Source organism: Erigeron canadensis, chromosome 3 (genome assembly GCF_010389155.1).
Source record: "Erigeron canadensis isolate Cc75 chromosome 3, C_canadensis_v1, whole genome shotgun sequence".
Classification (NCBI taxonomy): Eukaryota; Viridiplantae; Streptophyta; class Magnoliopsida; order Asterales; family Asteraceae; genus Erigeron; species Erigeron canadensis.
The window spans coordinates 27,883,380-27,897,092 of record NC_057763.1 but is presented as its reverse complement, the minus strand read 5'-3'; the positions used below and the strand labels follow the sequence as shown (position 1 = coordinate 27,897,092).

Genomic DNA, 13,713 nt, shown 5'->3' with positions numbered 1-13,713 from the left:
GCAAAAGCAGCAAAAACTCAACCGAGTTTATCAAAAAAGAAACCAAATCAAATAATCAAATTCAACCGCGGTTATGGAGCGAATAAAGGTGAACCTGCGACGGTAATACGCCGGTGGTGTGACGCTTTCCGGCAGTGGTGCGGCCGTATTGTGGCCGTGTTGTGGTTCTAACTCCAAAATCGTTGCTTGAACTTGTAGAAGATGGATATATATATATATAGAGAGAGAGAGAGGGGGGGGGGGGGGGGGGGGGAGAGAGATATGTATATGTGTGTGTCACGATGCTAATTACTTTGTAAGCACCAACGCCGAACTAGGGTTTCGATTCAGATCTAGAAATTGGAAGTTTTCATTTTGGAGTTTGATGAGAAAACAGAGTTTGAAGTTTATAAATAGACGGAATTTTCGATTATTACTAATAACTGAAATTGAAAGATGAGTTAATGGCTGACCAAAAAATTTTCCATGACTCCATCTATCTTTTATTTTCAATTCAATTTTCCATCCTCACACAAAAAAGCGTGATGTCTTTTTACCACTTTTAACATACAGAAGCGTTTAAAGTAGTACATATAAAATTGAATTATTATTTCTCACGCTAGAAAGCGTGATAATTTACATATTAAAAAGTCACATTTTAAAATGTCATGAAAATTATCACTATTTTGACAACTAAAAATGTAGGAAAGTAATTAAGTTTTTAACTTTTAGAACTGTAATAAATATTTTTTTTTTCACATTTAAAATAGTGATAAAATATAAATACTTCCTCACATTTAAAATGTATCACAATTTATAACGTTAAAATAATTATATCTTTCTCCATTACACTTATAAATGCTAACATTTTTTTCTACACTTATAAATGCGAATATTTTAGAGCTTTTTTATTTTTTCACAATTGTAAATGTAAAATTATTTATCACATTTTTAACTGTAAGTAATTCAAAATATAAGTTCGCATTTTCATAGCATGCGAAGAAATAACCGCGAACAATTAGCATATTTGTTGTAGTGTCAATATAATGTATAATATATTTAATTCGAATTTCAGTTTCTTGATTTGTATAATTATTAGCTATGTAGCTAAAAAAAAAGGTCGCTTTTGAGTTTTGGCATATATAACGACTCAAATGATATGGAGCATTGAAATTTTAGCGAAAATTAGCGTCACAGATAGCAACATGTATAGCGACATGTTTTAAATTAGCGACAAGGTTACTATCTTTGTAGTCATGTCGCCAAAAAAAAGTTAGCGACACATGTAGGACAACGCTAATGTTGTAGCTAACTTTAGCGTCTTACATTTTGATGACGCAAAAATCTGCGACTTTTTTCTAGAGACATCACACTTGACATCGCTATGTGTGTCGCTAGCTTCAAATAAGTCGCTAAAAAGGTCGCTAAATGGCATTTTTCTTGTAGTGTCTACCTAAATGGTAGAAAAGGCCCTCCAACCTTTGCATAGGATGAGGATCGAACCCATGACCTCTGTCTCCAGAGGCAATGGTATTTACCACTGATCCAACCATGCTGCTTTAATTAGGTTTTTTGATTCTAGCATATCGTCATACATTTATATAAATTTTCGATTCACAATAAAAAACATCAACATGTGGTTGTATGTACTGTTAAAAATGCTAGGTTTACATATAAAAAACAAAAAAATCTTTACAAATGATGTGACAAATCAAATAGACCTACATGTAAATTACTTTTTTTTTTTTCGTTCTCTCTATTTAGTCCATTAATGACATATGTGTTTTTAAAAGTTTGTTTGTAATTTGTTTATAAATTACTCTTTATGCGTAACATAATTATTCCTGACACAAGTTGGATATGGAGACCTATAACAAAAGAAAATATTATTACCCAAAATTATTTTGCAACACACTAAAAAATGTAAAATAATTTATATATATTATATATATATGGCTACTATAGCATAGAAAAAAAAATAAAGCTAACTTTTAATCCTAACCATTAAAATTCACAATCCTTTAAATCTTAGCCTTTAAAATTCAAAGTCAAATTTCTAAAATTATAAAAGTCAAAAGATATAAACATGATAACTTTTCAATTATATTAAACATACTAACTAATTGCTTTAAAAATTTTAAGTACATAGTACACTAAAAAAAACAAATCATACGACAATGATAAGAGTGTTTGTGTATAACAACATACTTTAATTAGTTATTCTTACACTACAGTAGATAATTTTTTTTTTGAAAGGTGAATTTCTCTTGAATATTTCGTGTCGTGATTCGACAGCGAGAGGTCTAACATACGTTGTCTTAACCGTGTCCGCGCTAGAGAGCTCACTCGAAGTAGAAATGCCTATTTCATATACCCAATGGGGAGAAAAATTTAATTAGTTTTGAATTATATATGATGAATAATGTTTGATATTTTCACATTTTTGATCAATTAGTTTCAAATTAATGGAAGTTTTCTATTTTAGTTAATTTGGTAAATGGTAAACTTATAAACTCTCACACCAAATTTATAATTTCCAAGAAAAAAATACTATAAGAAAGAATATGATAGAATTTTTTTTTTTAACGACGGATGGGAAGGTCATTCCATCGAGTTGAGTAGTGACATCCAAACGGGCAGTATGTTTAGGATTCAAGACGCCTTACACCGCTGGTACCCCCAAAGGGAGCCCATTACATACAAAATTTTGTAATCATAAATTCAAAAATAACTAGATGTTAGAGTTTTTACATAGATTAGAAGTGTGCTCGAATAATACATGGCATCCAAATGTTTTTTAAATGTTATCGTAAGGACATGAAGTTAAAAAGTAAGTGACGGTTTCTGGCTGCTGGCATCCGTGAGGGTTGTGTAACATAGAGAGTTTAAGGTGTATCATACTACAAAGTTGAAAACTTTTGGGTAATAGTCCAGTAGCCACTAGCCACCACTTTACAGGGGAGGTCAAATTTGAGATAATCAAAGGATTATTAAGTGACTGAGAATCATCTGGACACAAGCCTGACTGGATGATTAGTGGATACCAAATGGTACATGAGATGATTTTCATCCAATTACCTTTTTTTACTACAAAGTTGAATTTTTATTAGTATTGTTTTTACATTACCATTTGTTGTTATATTGACTTTTTAATTACGATAATATATAATATATAAGCACGACCCAGTTATGTTGACATGTTGCACTCTCTGATCTAACTCTAAACATTAAAAGTTTCATGTTCAAAAGTTCAACTCGTGATCGACCCGGGTTTACAGAGTTGGCCAAATTATAGGTTAGCGGGTTGATAAGTAAAATAAGTTGATTAAATTATAGGTTAGCGGGTTGATAAGTAAGATAAGTTGGTTAGTCAAGTATCTTTTTAAGTGGATTGGTTTTGATTAAGTATGTCAAATCAGTTGTTTTTAAGTCAATTTCGTAACCCGGTCAACGATCCGGTATTGGTCTAGTTAATTCACAGTTAAAAATGTAAATTTTTTTTTTCATTTATACATGTGAAAAACTTAAATAATTATAATAATTATTATTTTATAAATGTGTAAACAAAAAATTCACATTTATAACAACATTTTATGGACAAGATAAAAGGCGTACCTCATCATGTGATGGTGTTAACTATTAGGGGAGTTGATGTAGTGGTAGTGTAGACAAAGGTATGTTCACTTCGGAAAAAGTTTGAGTGGTTATGGTGTGGTTTTTTTATTGTCTATATTTTTTGGAATAAGATTCCCTCAAGTTTTTCCAACTTCACTAGTCAAGTTGGGAGGATCTTGACCCTTGATTGAAAATTAAGGGCTAAGATTAAATAAGTATTATTGAATCTTGACACTTGATTTTCATCCAAGGGTCAAGATCCTCCCAACTTGACTAGTCAAGTTGGAGAAACTTGAAGAAATCCTCCTTTTTTTATTGGTTGTTATGATATTGTGAGATATAAATTTGCGAGAGGATTATTGTTATGGAAGTGATGTGTTTTAGTATGCTTGTGATGTGGCGATGACATGGCACTACAACCTTGATGTGGTAAAATATCAATACTTATTACTTTATTAGTAATGGAAGTAGGGATGTGCAAATGACCCAACCTGGCCCGACCCGTGAAAAACCGGTCCGACCTGCGACCCGCGAATGCATGAAAATTGGAACTGTGACCCGACCCGTGAAGGTACGGGTCGGGTTCGGGCGGGTCGCGAGCGGTTCAAGGGTTTCCTTCACTTTTTTTCAGTTTTTGCCTTCACCCGGCCCAGCCCGGCCCGACCCGCGTGACCCGTGACCCGCGAATGCAACAAAAGCGTGACCCGTGACCCGGCCCGTTGAGGCTTCGGGCGGGTCGGTTCAGGCCAGTTCCGGGTCGCTTTCAGGTCGGGTGCGGGTCAACGGTTTATTTGCTCATCCCTAGATGGAAATGATGTGGTTGTGGTGATGACATAGTACTACTACCTTGATGTGGTAACATTAACACTTTAGGCATACATGAGGGTGATCATATGTATTTTATATCCACTTACGTTCGGTCTGAGTGAGTTTTTCCTAGAGGTCTAGCTGATAGAGTATCTCATCAAGAGGTTTAAATTAGGAATCTATTCTGAAAATGAGCTTTATACCAGGAAACCGGTTAGATAATGTATAGTAATCCTTCCATCATTTACATGTAATTCACATCTTTAAAAAAAAAAATAATATTCTTAAGTGTGACATAACAATATGGATATTGATTTGTAAGATGCATTTTTTTTAATGCTCTTGTTTTGTGTTGAGATATCTTTTACATTAATACATGTAAAAATTATATTTTTTTTTCGAGTGAGAGCACTTCTAGTGCTAATAATTAGCTTTGTATTTAATATTTAAATGGCGGTTTCTATGATGAAGTGTATGATTGTCATTTTGCCATAAATTAACAAAAGTTGGCATGAAAGGAACCAATCATAGTTTGCCATGTATACTATGTCAAAAGTTACCAAAACTAACTAATTTCTACTAATCGGAAAGGGGTGGTTGTTTCCGCTTATTGTTATTTAACTAGATGGATGTCCGCGCGATATAACGGTGATGGTGTAGCAATTGTGGGGTAGTTACGGTGTGGCGGCGGCGGCGGCGAGGGCGAGTAGTGTAAATGTTATTGATCGATGTGAAAAGAGTAGGATATTGTTATTTTTAAAATTTCTTTAGGGGTATATTTTTTGGACAACACTTTAGAGGTGAGCTAGAAAGATTGTAAGAGTTAATCAGGGGAAATGTTTTTAAATCTATACCAGACATCAAACCAGCCTAATGAAGAGTTCAATGTTTAATAGAATCAACCAGACCCGACCTAAAAGTCTTATATTTAATTTTTTAGATAAAAAAAAAACTTAACACAAATGAGTAATTTGGTAATACATAGCCACTCCAAAAACACTTTAGAAACATCTAAAAAAAGAGTTGGTAATGCATATGTGCTATCTTCATCTCCGCATGTTCGATTATAGCATATGAGGCTTTTTTTAATCTGATTGGTAATTATATTTAGTAAATACAAAAGTAAAAAGTAAAAAACAAAAATGATGGTAGCTTAGTTGTAAAGTAGCGATGTCTTATATCCCTGCCACCCAGGTTCGATTCTATGTTTTGTGTTATTTTAGAAGATTTATTTGATCATAATTAGGTCTAATTTAGACTTTTCAAGTTCTTAATCATTTAAATAAAAGGGGTCTAGTTTTCTTTATAAAAGAATATAGATATAGATAAAAAGAAAAAGAAATACTCTCTCTATGATTGTTATGTACATAAATTTAAGTATAAAATCTCTTCCAAACTAGATTCCCACATCCAACGTTTTTTCAGTCGGCCTCACAGAGTCACAGTGTCGATTTTGAAAGTTAATGCACGCTAACGCCACTTGCCAATTAATAGGGGGTGCGTTTTTGCTGATGCCAATTTTTGCTGATCTTTTTTTTTAAATCGGTATTGATATTGGAGATGTTGGAAGAGATTATATTCAATTAATACTAATATTATAAAAGATTTTATTATTATGATGTTGACTTAAACAATATTAGCTCGTATATTTATATAGGCATTAGAAGTCTTCAAAGCATTTTTAATTTATTAATAACAATCAATTGAATCAACGGAATATGTGATACTTACGAGATTGTCCTATCTACGTATCAACTTTACATGTAATCCCACTTGCATCATTTGACTTTTGACGGCTACAACTCAGTTTGGTATTTGTTCTTCCTTTTATGAATCCAGATCATTAAATATTGTTTTTTTAAAACCACATTTTAATCTACTCATACTTTTAAATTACACACATGATTGAGGTGAAACTCAGGACTCTCGAAAAATCCATATTAATCCACCTTCATAAATGTGAGAAATAAGACTCGAACCCAGATGAATCTTATTATTTAAAGATGATTAATAATCTTAAAAGTTCTTTTTAAAGATTTTTTAAAACGGTTAAAATATGATAAGTGGATTACATTAAACTTTTTTATATATATATAATCTCAAGTTTTCATTTTGATACATGTCATGATTTTATAATTAAAAAAAATTAATTTAAAAAAAAAACTAATATATTTCCCTCATTTTTACCAACCGTCATAACCTCCACCATAAATATTTAAAAATTTGTCCTAAAATCTTTCTTTCATTTTTTAATTTTTAAGCAAATCTATCTGATAGTCCACGAATGCACAACTTATGTTATATTTAAATTAGACAAGTAAGTAAATAAGCAAGTAAATAACAAGAACAATATCAAGTTTAATTGTAATACATCAATGCAAAGATAATCATATGTATCCAAAAATAAACTTTTAATTACCTCATTTATCACTAAATTATCCTGTATCCAAAAATAAACTCTTATCTTCACTCAACCTTTAGTAAGTGAGTTAATCCCACAAAGACACCATTGAATTTTCTTGAATCGATTATCTTATCATACGATTATAAAGTTGTTTGTTGACTTTTAAAAAGAAAAGTTGTCGTTAACATATTAGTTATATTTGTAGAATATATATATTTTTTAATCGAACTTGCGATACAGAACCCGCATTCAATAACTAATAGAAAGAAAAACCTAATATAAAATCATGTTAAAGATATATAAATACTATTCAAATAATGTTTAATAATATTTTATACTTTATGATGTAATATAATATTACATTGCGTTTCTGTTAGAAACAAATGTTGCTTCCTAATAAAGCAATTTGCTTCCTCATTTTTCGTCATTCAGATTTTGATTTTGAGATATTTAAAATATAAATACATGAGAATGTAACTATACACACATATTTATCGTGTGTAATGATCTATTCCGATGTTTATTATTATATGTAATAAACTTTCGAGTCCCACTTAATTGGATGCACCGGCATATGTGACAAGGGGACTGATATATCTACAATAACTTTTTGTCATCTACAAATGTACATCTTATAGTGTACAGTACTGTACAACTGTATAAAACATGCATTGTTGTAAACGGCTAAATGTTGTTGTAGATATATCACTCCTCATGTGACAACCATATAATTCGTTGTCACTTATAGATTTTAATTTGATTGGTCAGATAAATCCAATAATTTAAATTTAAAAGTTCATTACCTACAATAACTAAACATTCATGTAGTTTATTACAACATGACATTCGTGTATGGTTCCTTACATTCTCAGATACTTATCCTTATTTTATAAAAAAAAACTCATTTCATTAATTAATATACTGTTTATTAATCATTTTATCTTCTCGTCACCTCCATCATCTTCATCACCACCACCATCGTTCGACACCATCACCTTATCGTCGCAGGCACCATCGATTGATCTACTGCATGGACGGACAACTTGCTATTATAATATCGAAACTTCAATTCTCCAATTAATATTTTGTTAATTTTATAATTGTGAAAAATAAAGTATAGATTAAATGTATAACTTTTTTTCGAAATTCATCTTTCCTGTTCTCTATATATGATAGTAGATAATTATATAGTACGAGTAAATTAAACTCTTACTACAAATATCACCTTAACCCGAGTATTGGCCGCATTCCACACCACTATATATCATATCACCTTGTTATAGCCAGGCAAATAGATATATACTGCAACACAAAATATGGGTTCCATAACAAATACTACTAACAAACCACATGTGGTATGTATTCCTTACCCAGCCCAAGGCCACATCAACCCAATGATGAAACTAGCTAAGCTCCTTCATTCCAAGGGCTTCCACATCTCATTCGTGAACACCCATCACAACCATAACCGTTTGCTTCAATCTCGCGGCACTTCTTCTCTCGACGGCCTGATCGATTTTCGTTTCTACTCGATCCCTGATGGCCTTCCACCTTCCGATGCGGAAGCCACCCAGTCTATCCCTGCCATATGTGAATCCGTTCCTAAGCATAGTTTGGAACCCTTTTGTGATCTCATTACTAAGCTTAATGAGGTGATGCCCCCAGTGAGTGGTATCATTTCGGATGGGGGCATGAGCTTCACACTTGAAGCGGCTGAGAGGTTTGGGTTGCCAGAGGTTCTGTTTTGGACCACAAGTGCTTGTGGGTTGTTGGCTTACACTCACTACCGTGATCTTGTTCAAAGGGGTTATACTCCCCTCAAAGGTACGTAATTATAAATTGGAAGTCTTTTAATTAGTTTTGGTTAAAAAGATATATAAAACCTGGATGATACATTAATTATTAATATGGAAGTGCCTCTAATTAAGCCATGCATGATACACACATATATTTTTGTCTCAAATCTATATAAAGTTCGTTCATGAAAAGTATTCTACTATATATTCTTTCTTTACATGTATCTATCTTGATTCTTGAATAGTTCTAGCCTTCTAGGCATGCATATGATGCATGAACTTTTAATGAAACCACGTACTCTTTATAATTTTTTGGATACTAATGGTGTTTTTAGTTGACGAAAACACCCATTGTTTTCCAAAAAAATATAGAAAACAAAAAACGCGTTTAAATCAAAGTTTTTTAAATTAAAACCTTAAATTTTGAAAAATTAGAACACTTTTTTATTTATTATTCTCCACTTTTTATTTTCTATTTACTAAATTTTGAAAACCTCAATTTATTTTTCATTTTCAAGTTTTAAATGCGTTTTTAAAATTTTTCATTTGTTTTCTAGAAGTGAAAACTTCTTTCATTTTCTCGTAAAAAACACTGAAATGATCCGTAGATGTGCAAAACCTATATTAACCAATTTCAAACACACACCGGCCACCACTACGCAAAACCTATATTTTTTTTTTGGTTTTTGTTTGTTCGTAATTAAGTAAAAAAGTTTGGTGTGTTTCGTATGAAATTGTGAAATGAAGAAAACCCATAGATAGATAAATATATACAAGAAAGCTTTTGTTGATAATGAGATGACATATTGACATAGCCAAACGTGTCACTAGACCCTTTCTTTTATTTAACTCGATCAAAATGAAATAAAAATTATAAAACTAAATGGCAGCTTGACCACCATCCCATTATAGATGACACTATAGAGGTATTATACTCGCGACTTGTCGTAAAATACAATTTTTTACACAATAATGTTTTGATCCAAATTTATGTCAATTATTCAAACCCAAATTTAAAAACAAAAACTAAACATACAATAACAATAGGAAAATGTAAAAGAATAATAAGTTATATAGAAATATAAACAATAACTATATAAATGCTTTAAATGTTACATGAACATAAGACGTAGCGATGATGAAAGTTATTACATATTAAAAATGTTATATATATATATATATAAAGACAGATGAAAATAATCAAAACCAAATATTTAAACGTAAAACCGTAACTATGTGAAAGTTGTTTAATGAAAACATGAGAGCCTAAAAATTTAATGTCAAAAAAATGAAAACAAAAATATTGATGTTAGGTAAAAGTTAAAAGATAAAACTTTAGGATGTTAAATTGAAAATTGATAATTAAGAATTGTTATGTGCTATAAGAATTTGTACGTACATTTTCATGCATAAAGAACTTGTACATTTATATGTTTTAGTATATATATAATTATTACCAGTTTCTTACTTTACATTAAAACTTTTATAATTTAAGCCTGAATCAGGTTAAAGTATTTTACAAGCAGTTAGTCCATAAATTAATTATATATGACATCTTTGAGATGATTATTATACCTTTTTTTTTAATTATATCTGGTACAAATGATACCTAAACTATCTTAATAGAGCTTAAAAATTGTACTATCAATCCTTCAATTTTGCGCTTGGATGATACCTACGGCCATCAATTGCCTGTTATTCTGTTAAGTCACCCTACATGAGATATGTAACCAATGACTTTCATTATACTTCAGATACTATGCGTGTATTTACTCTTATTATTTACTTTTTTCGTTCCATCAGAAGTGTTACATTTTTAATATTCAAAGTCTTGTTTTTAAATTTTGACCTTAAATATATAATATGTGTAAAATAATTTTTAGATCAAGTGGCCATTTGGGGTCTCTTTGGGATTCTAGGGGAGGAGATGTTGGCATATAATAATCATTAATAATGATTTTTTAAAATTATGATATTTAGTAAATATAGTTTTATAAAATAAGGTAATAACAATAACAATAGATTACACTAGGGATGAGCAAAAAAATCGTTGATCCGCGCCCGACCCGGAACCGACCCGCTCGAAGCCCAAACGGGCCGGGTCACGGGTCACGCATTTGTGGTTTTCGCAGGTCACGGGTCACGCGGGTCGGGCCGGGTCAGGTGAAGGCAAAAACCAAAAAAAAGTGAAGGAAACCCGCGACCCACCTGTACCCGAACCGAACCGAACCGGCCCGGACCTTCACGGGCCGGGTCACGGTTTTGATTTTAATGCATTCGCGGGTCACGGGTCGGGCCGGGTTTTCACGGGTCGGGTCGGGCCATTTGCACATCCCTAGATTACACGGATTGAAGTATATTGTAAATCACTAACTTCATACTTCACGTGTCGCGGATGTGGGTTGGCTTAACGGGAAAGTAAAGACCGTTTGAGCCGTGTATCTTCCGAGTGCAAAATTAAATAGTAGGGGGATAAACAGCGTATTCTTAAAATCTAGATATAAAACCAACAATATCTCAGACCATTCATGTAAATGATCCTTTATTAATAATGAGATTGATCTAGTCTAGATCTAAATCTGTCATGTGACATTGAACCAACATCATTGAAATATGTGGTGTAATGTATGACATTTATTTTAAATTGAATATTTTACGTGAGTGAGGATTTGAATTTTAACTTTCACTTTATTATAGATTTGAGTGATATAACAAACGGTTATTTAGAAAAAACCTTGGATTGGATTCCTGGGATGAGTAACATAAAGTTAAAGGACATACCGAGCTTCATTCGAACCACAGATGAAAACGACATCATGCTCAACACTCTTATCAAGGACACTGCTGCAATCCCAAGAGGATCGGCGATTATTCTTAACACATTCGACGCCTTGGAACAAGATAGGGTTAAACCCTTACTAGCTTTGAATCCAAATATCTTCACCATAGGCCCATTACACATGATGCAACAATATGTTCACAACGAACAACTTAAAAACGTTGGATCCAACCTATGGAAGGAAGATGTTAGTTGCATTAGTTGGCTCGACACAAAAGAACCTGGCTCGGTTGTTTACGTAAACTTTGGAAGTATTACTGTGATGACAAAAGAACAACTGATTGAGTTCGGATGGGGGCTCGGAAATAGCAAGAAGGATTTCTTGTGGATAACCAGACCTGACATTGTTGGAGGCAATGAAGCCATGATGCCGCCAGAGTTCGTGTATGAGACCAAAGAGAGAGGCATGGTCACTAGTTGGTGCCCTCAAGAAGAGGTAATAATTCATATAATAATTATCATGCATGTTTTTTAGGTAAAAATAAGGTTTTGTAGAGAAATGTTAAAAACAAATCATTATCTTGTTGGATATGATGTGCATAGTATTTAAAACCTTGACAATTAAATGTTGTTGTTTGATCTATGAATCAAGGTTATGAAGCACCGGGCAATAGGAGGATTCTTGACGCACTGTGGATGGAACTCGACTATCGAGAGTATTAGTTGTGGTATTCCAATGGTTTGTTGGCCATTTTTTGCCGAACAACAGACGAATTGTCGGTATTGTTGTATAGAATGGGAAATTGGTATGGAAATCGATACGGATGTCAAGAGGGAGGAGGTTGAAAATCAAGTGAGGGAGATGATGGATGGAGAGAAAGGGAAGACAATGAGAAGCAAGTCTTTAGAATGGAAACGGAAAGCCAAAGAAGCCGTTGATGTTGGTGGATCATCCTATCTCAACTTTGATAGATTAATCAACAATGTTCTCTTGAAAAATTAGTCACAGTGTTGTTCCCGCTGTTTTTTTTCCTTCAAAAGTCTTGCTCACGTTCGCTTGGATGTCATAGTTCTTGTTTCTATCAAGGAATTAGTGCATCAAACTACACTAAACTTTGATTAGTTGGTTAACTTACTAGTTAATTGTAAAAATATATATTATAAGTATAAAACTTTAATTTTTTTCGTAATTGTATATACAACTTCCAACCTTTATTAGTGTATGCATGTATTAATAAGGACACATCTTCATATTGCTCCCTCCATAAGATAGTGTGAGATCCGTCACTATATTAAACTCTATTGATCGTGCTAATCTAACTTAGTGATTAGTTGAAAAGGCTTAACCTAAAAAGAAACCTCTGGTCCATGATCTTTTCTTTCATTATTTTAATACCACCAACATGGATTAAGACTGTTTATAGTTATCCATCATTTACCTTTAGATCTAAGGTAAATTAAGTAGTCATTCTCTTGGAAATAATGAGTTTTAGAATGCTTTGTGTTGTCATTAATGATCTTAGAATATGAAATAATTGACCTACCCTGATACTAATAATTATTTTTAAGGATGATGACAATGGTCAAAGCATAGGTTTATGCATGGCCCATGCCTTGCGTCAACCCAACTGCCAAGGTCAAGGCATGGGTTAGGCATGAGGGGATGAGACAAAGATAGCCGAAGAGGCATGACCAAATTGTGGAAAGGAATGTGGGGTCTAAATATAATAAGTTGATGGAATCTAATTCCTTCAAATACAAGAAATCTTTTTGTTTCAAGTGAATTAGTTTCCATCGATCGAACAACTAAACAAGCTTATATATTATCAAAGTTTGTGAACCAAAAATGAGGTAATAGTCTTATACAGACAACCCAAACCTATCAACAACTTTTAAGTGAAAAGGTGATGCACCCATCCGATATCTTGGGCCCCTTGACACCATCAAGCCTAGTAATCAGTTCACATAAAGTTTCCAATTTCAATTCGGCTTAGGAAAATGAGTTTGAGTGACTCGGTTGCATTAGCATCATGTGTTAGAAAGAAGAAAAAATTGTCGGAATCAGAATTGACATCACTTCCCGTAATAGAAGATTACGACTTGGGCTATATACGAAGAATCAAGCAATTTCTCAACCATGATTTTATTTCCTAATTTAGCTAATTAGACTCTCTATAAATATAGGCTATGATAATTGTAACAAAAATAACAATCATTCACAATGTAGTGTTGTTGGTACTTTAGTGTAATTGAGGTAATTGGTAATTTTAGTCATAATAATACATCATATAAGTATGGTGGTGCGGAGTACACGCTTATATGAATTTTTCCAA

The 13,713-nt window shown here is 32.6% G+C and overlaps 1 protein-coding gene across 1 annotated transcript; it reads left to right on the top strand.

The window, feature by feature from the left end:
- The first annotated feature begins 8,121 nt into the window (after positions 1-8,121).
- LOC122594086 (UDP-glycosyltransferase 85A8-like) lies at positions 8,122-12,383 on the top strand. The gene is made up of 3 exons (XM_043766563.1): positions 8,122-8,629; positions 11,299-11,876; positions 12,033-12,383. The coding sequence occupies exons 1-3, from the start codon at positions 8,122-8,124 to the stop codon at positions 12,381-12,383; spliced, it is 1,437 nt and encodes a 478-aa protein (XP_043622498.1).
- Positions 12,384-13,713: the final 1,330 nt, after the last annotated feature.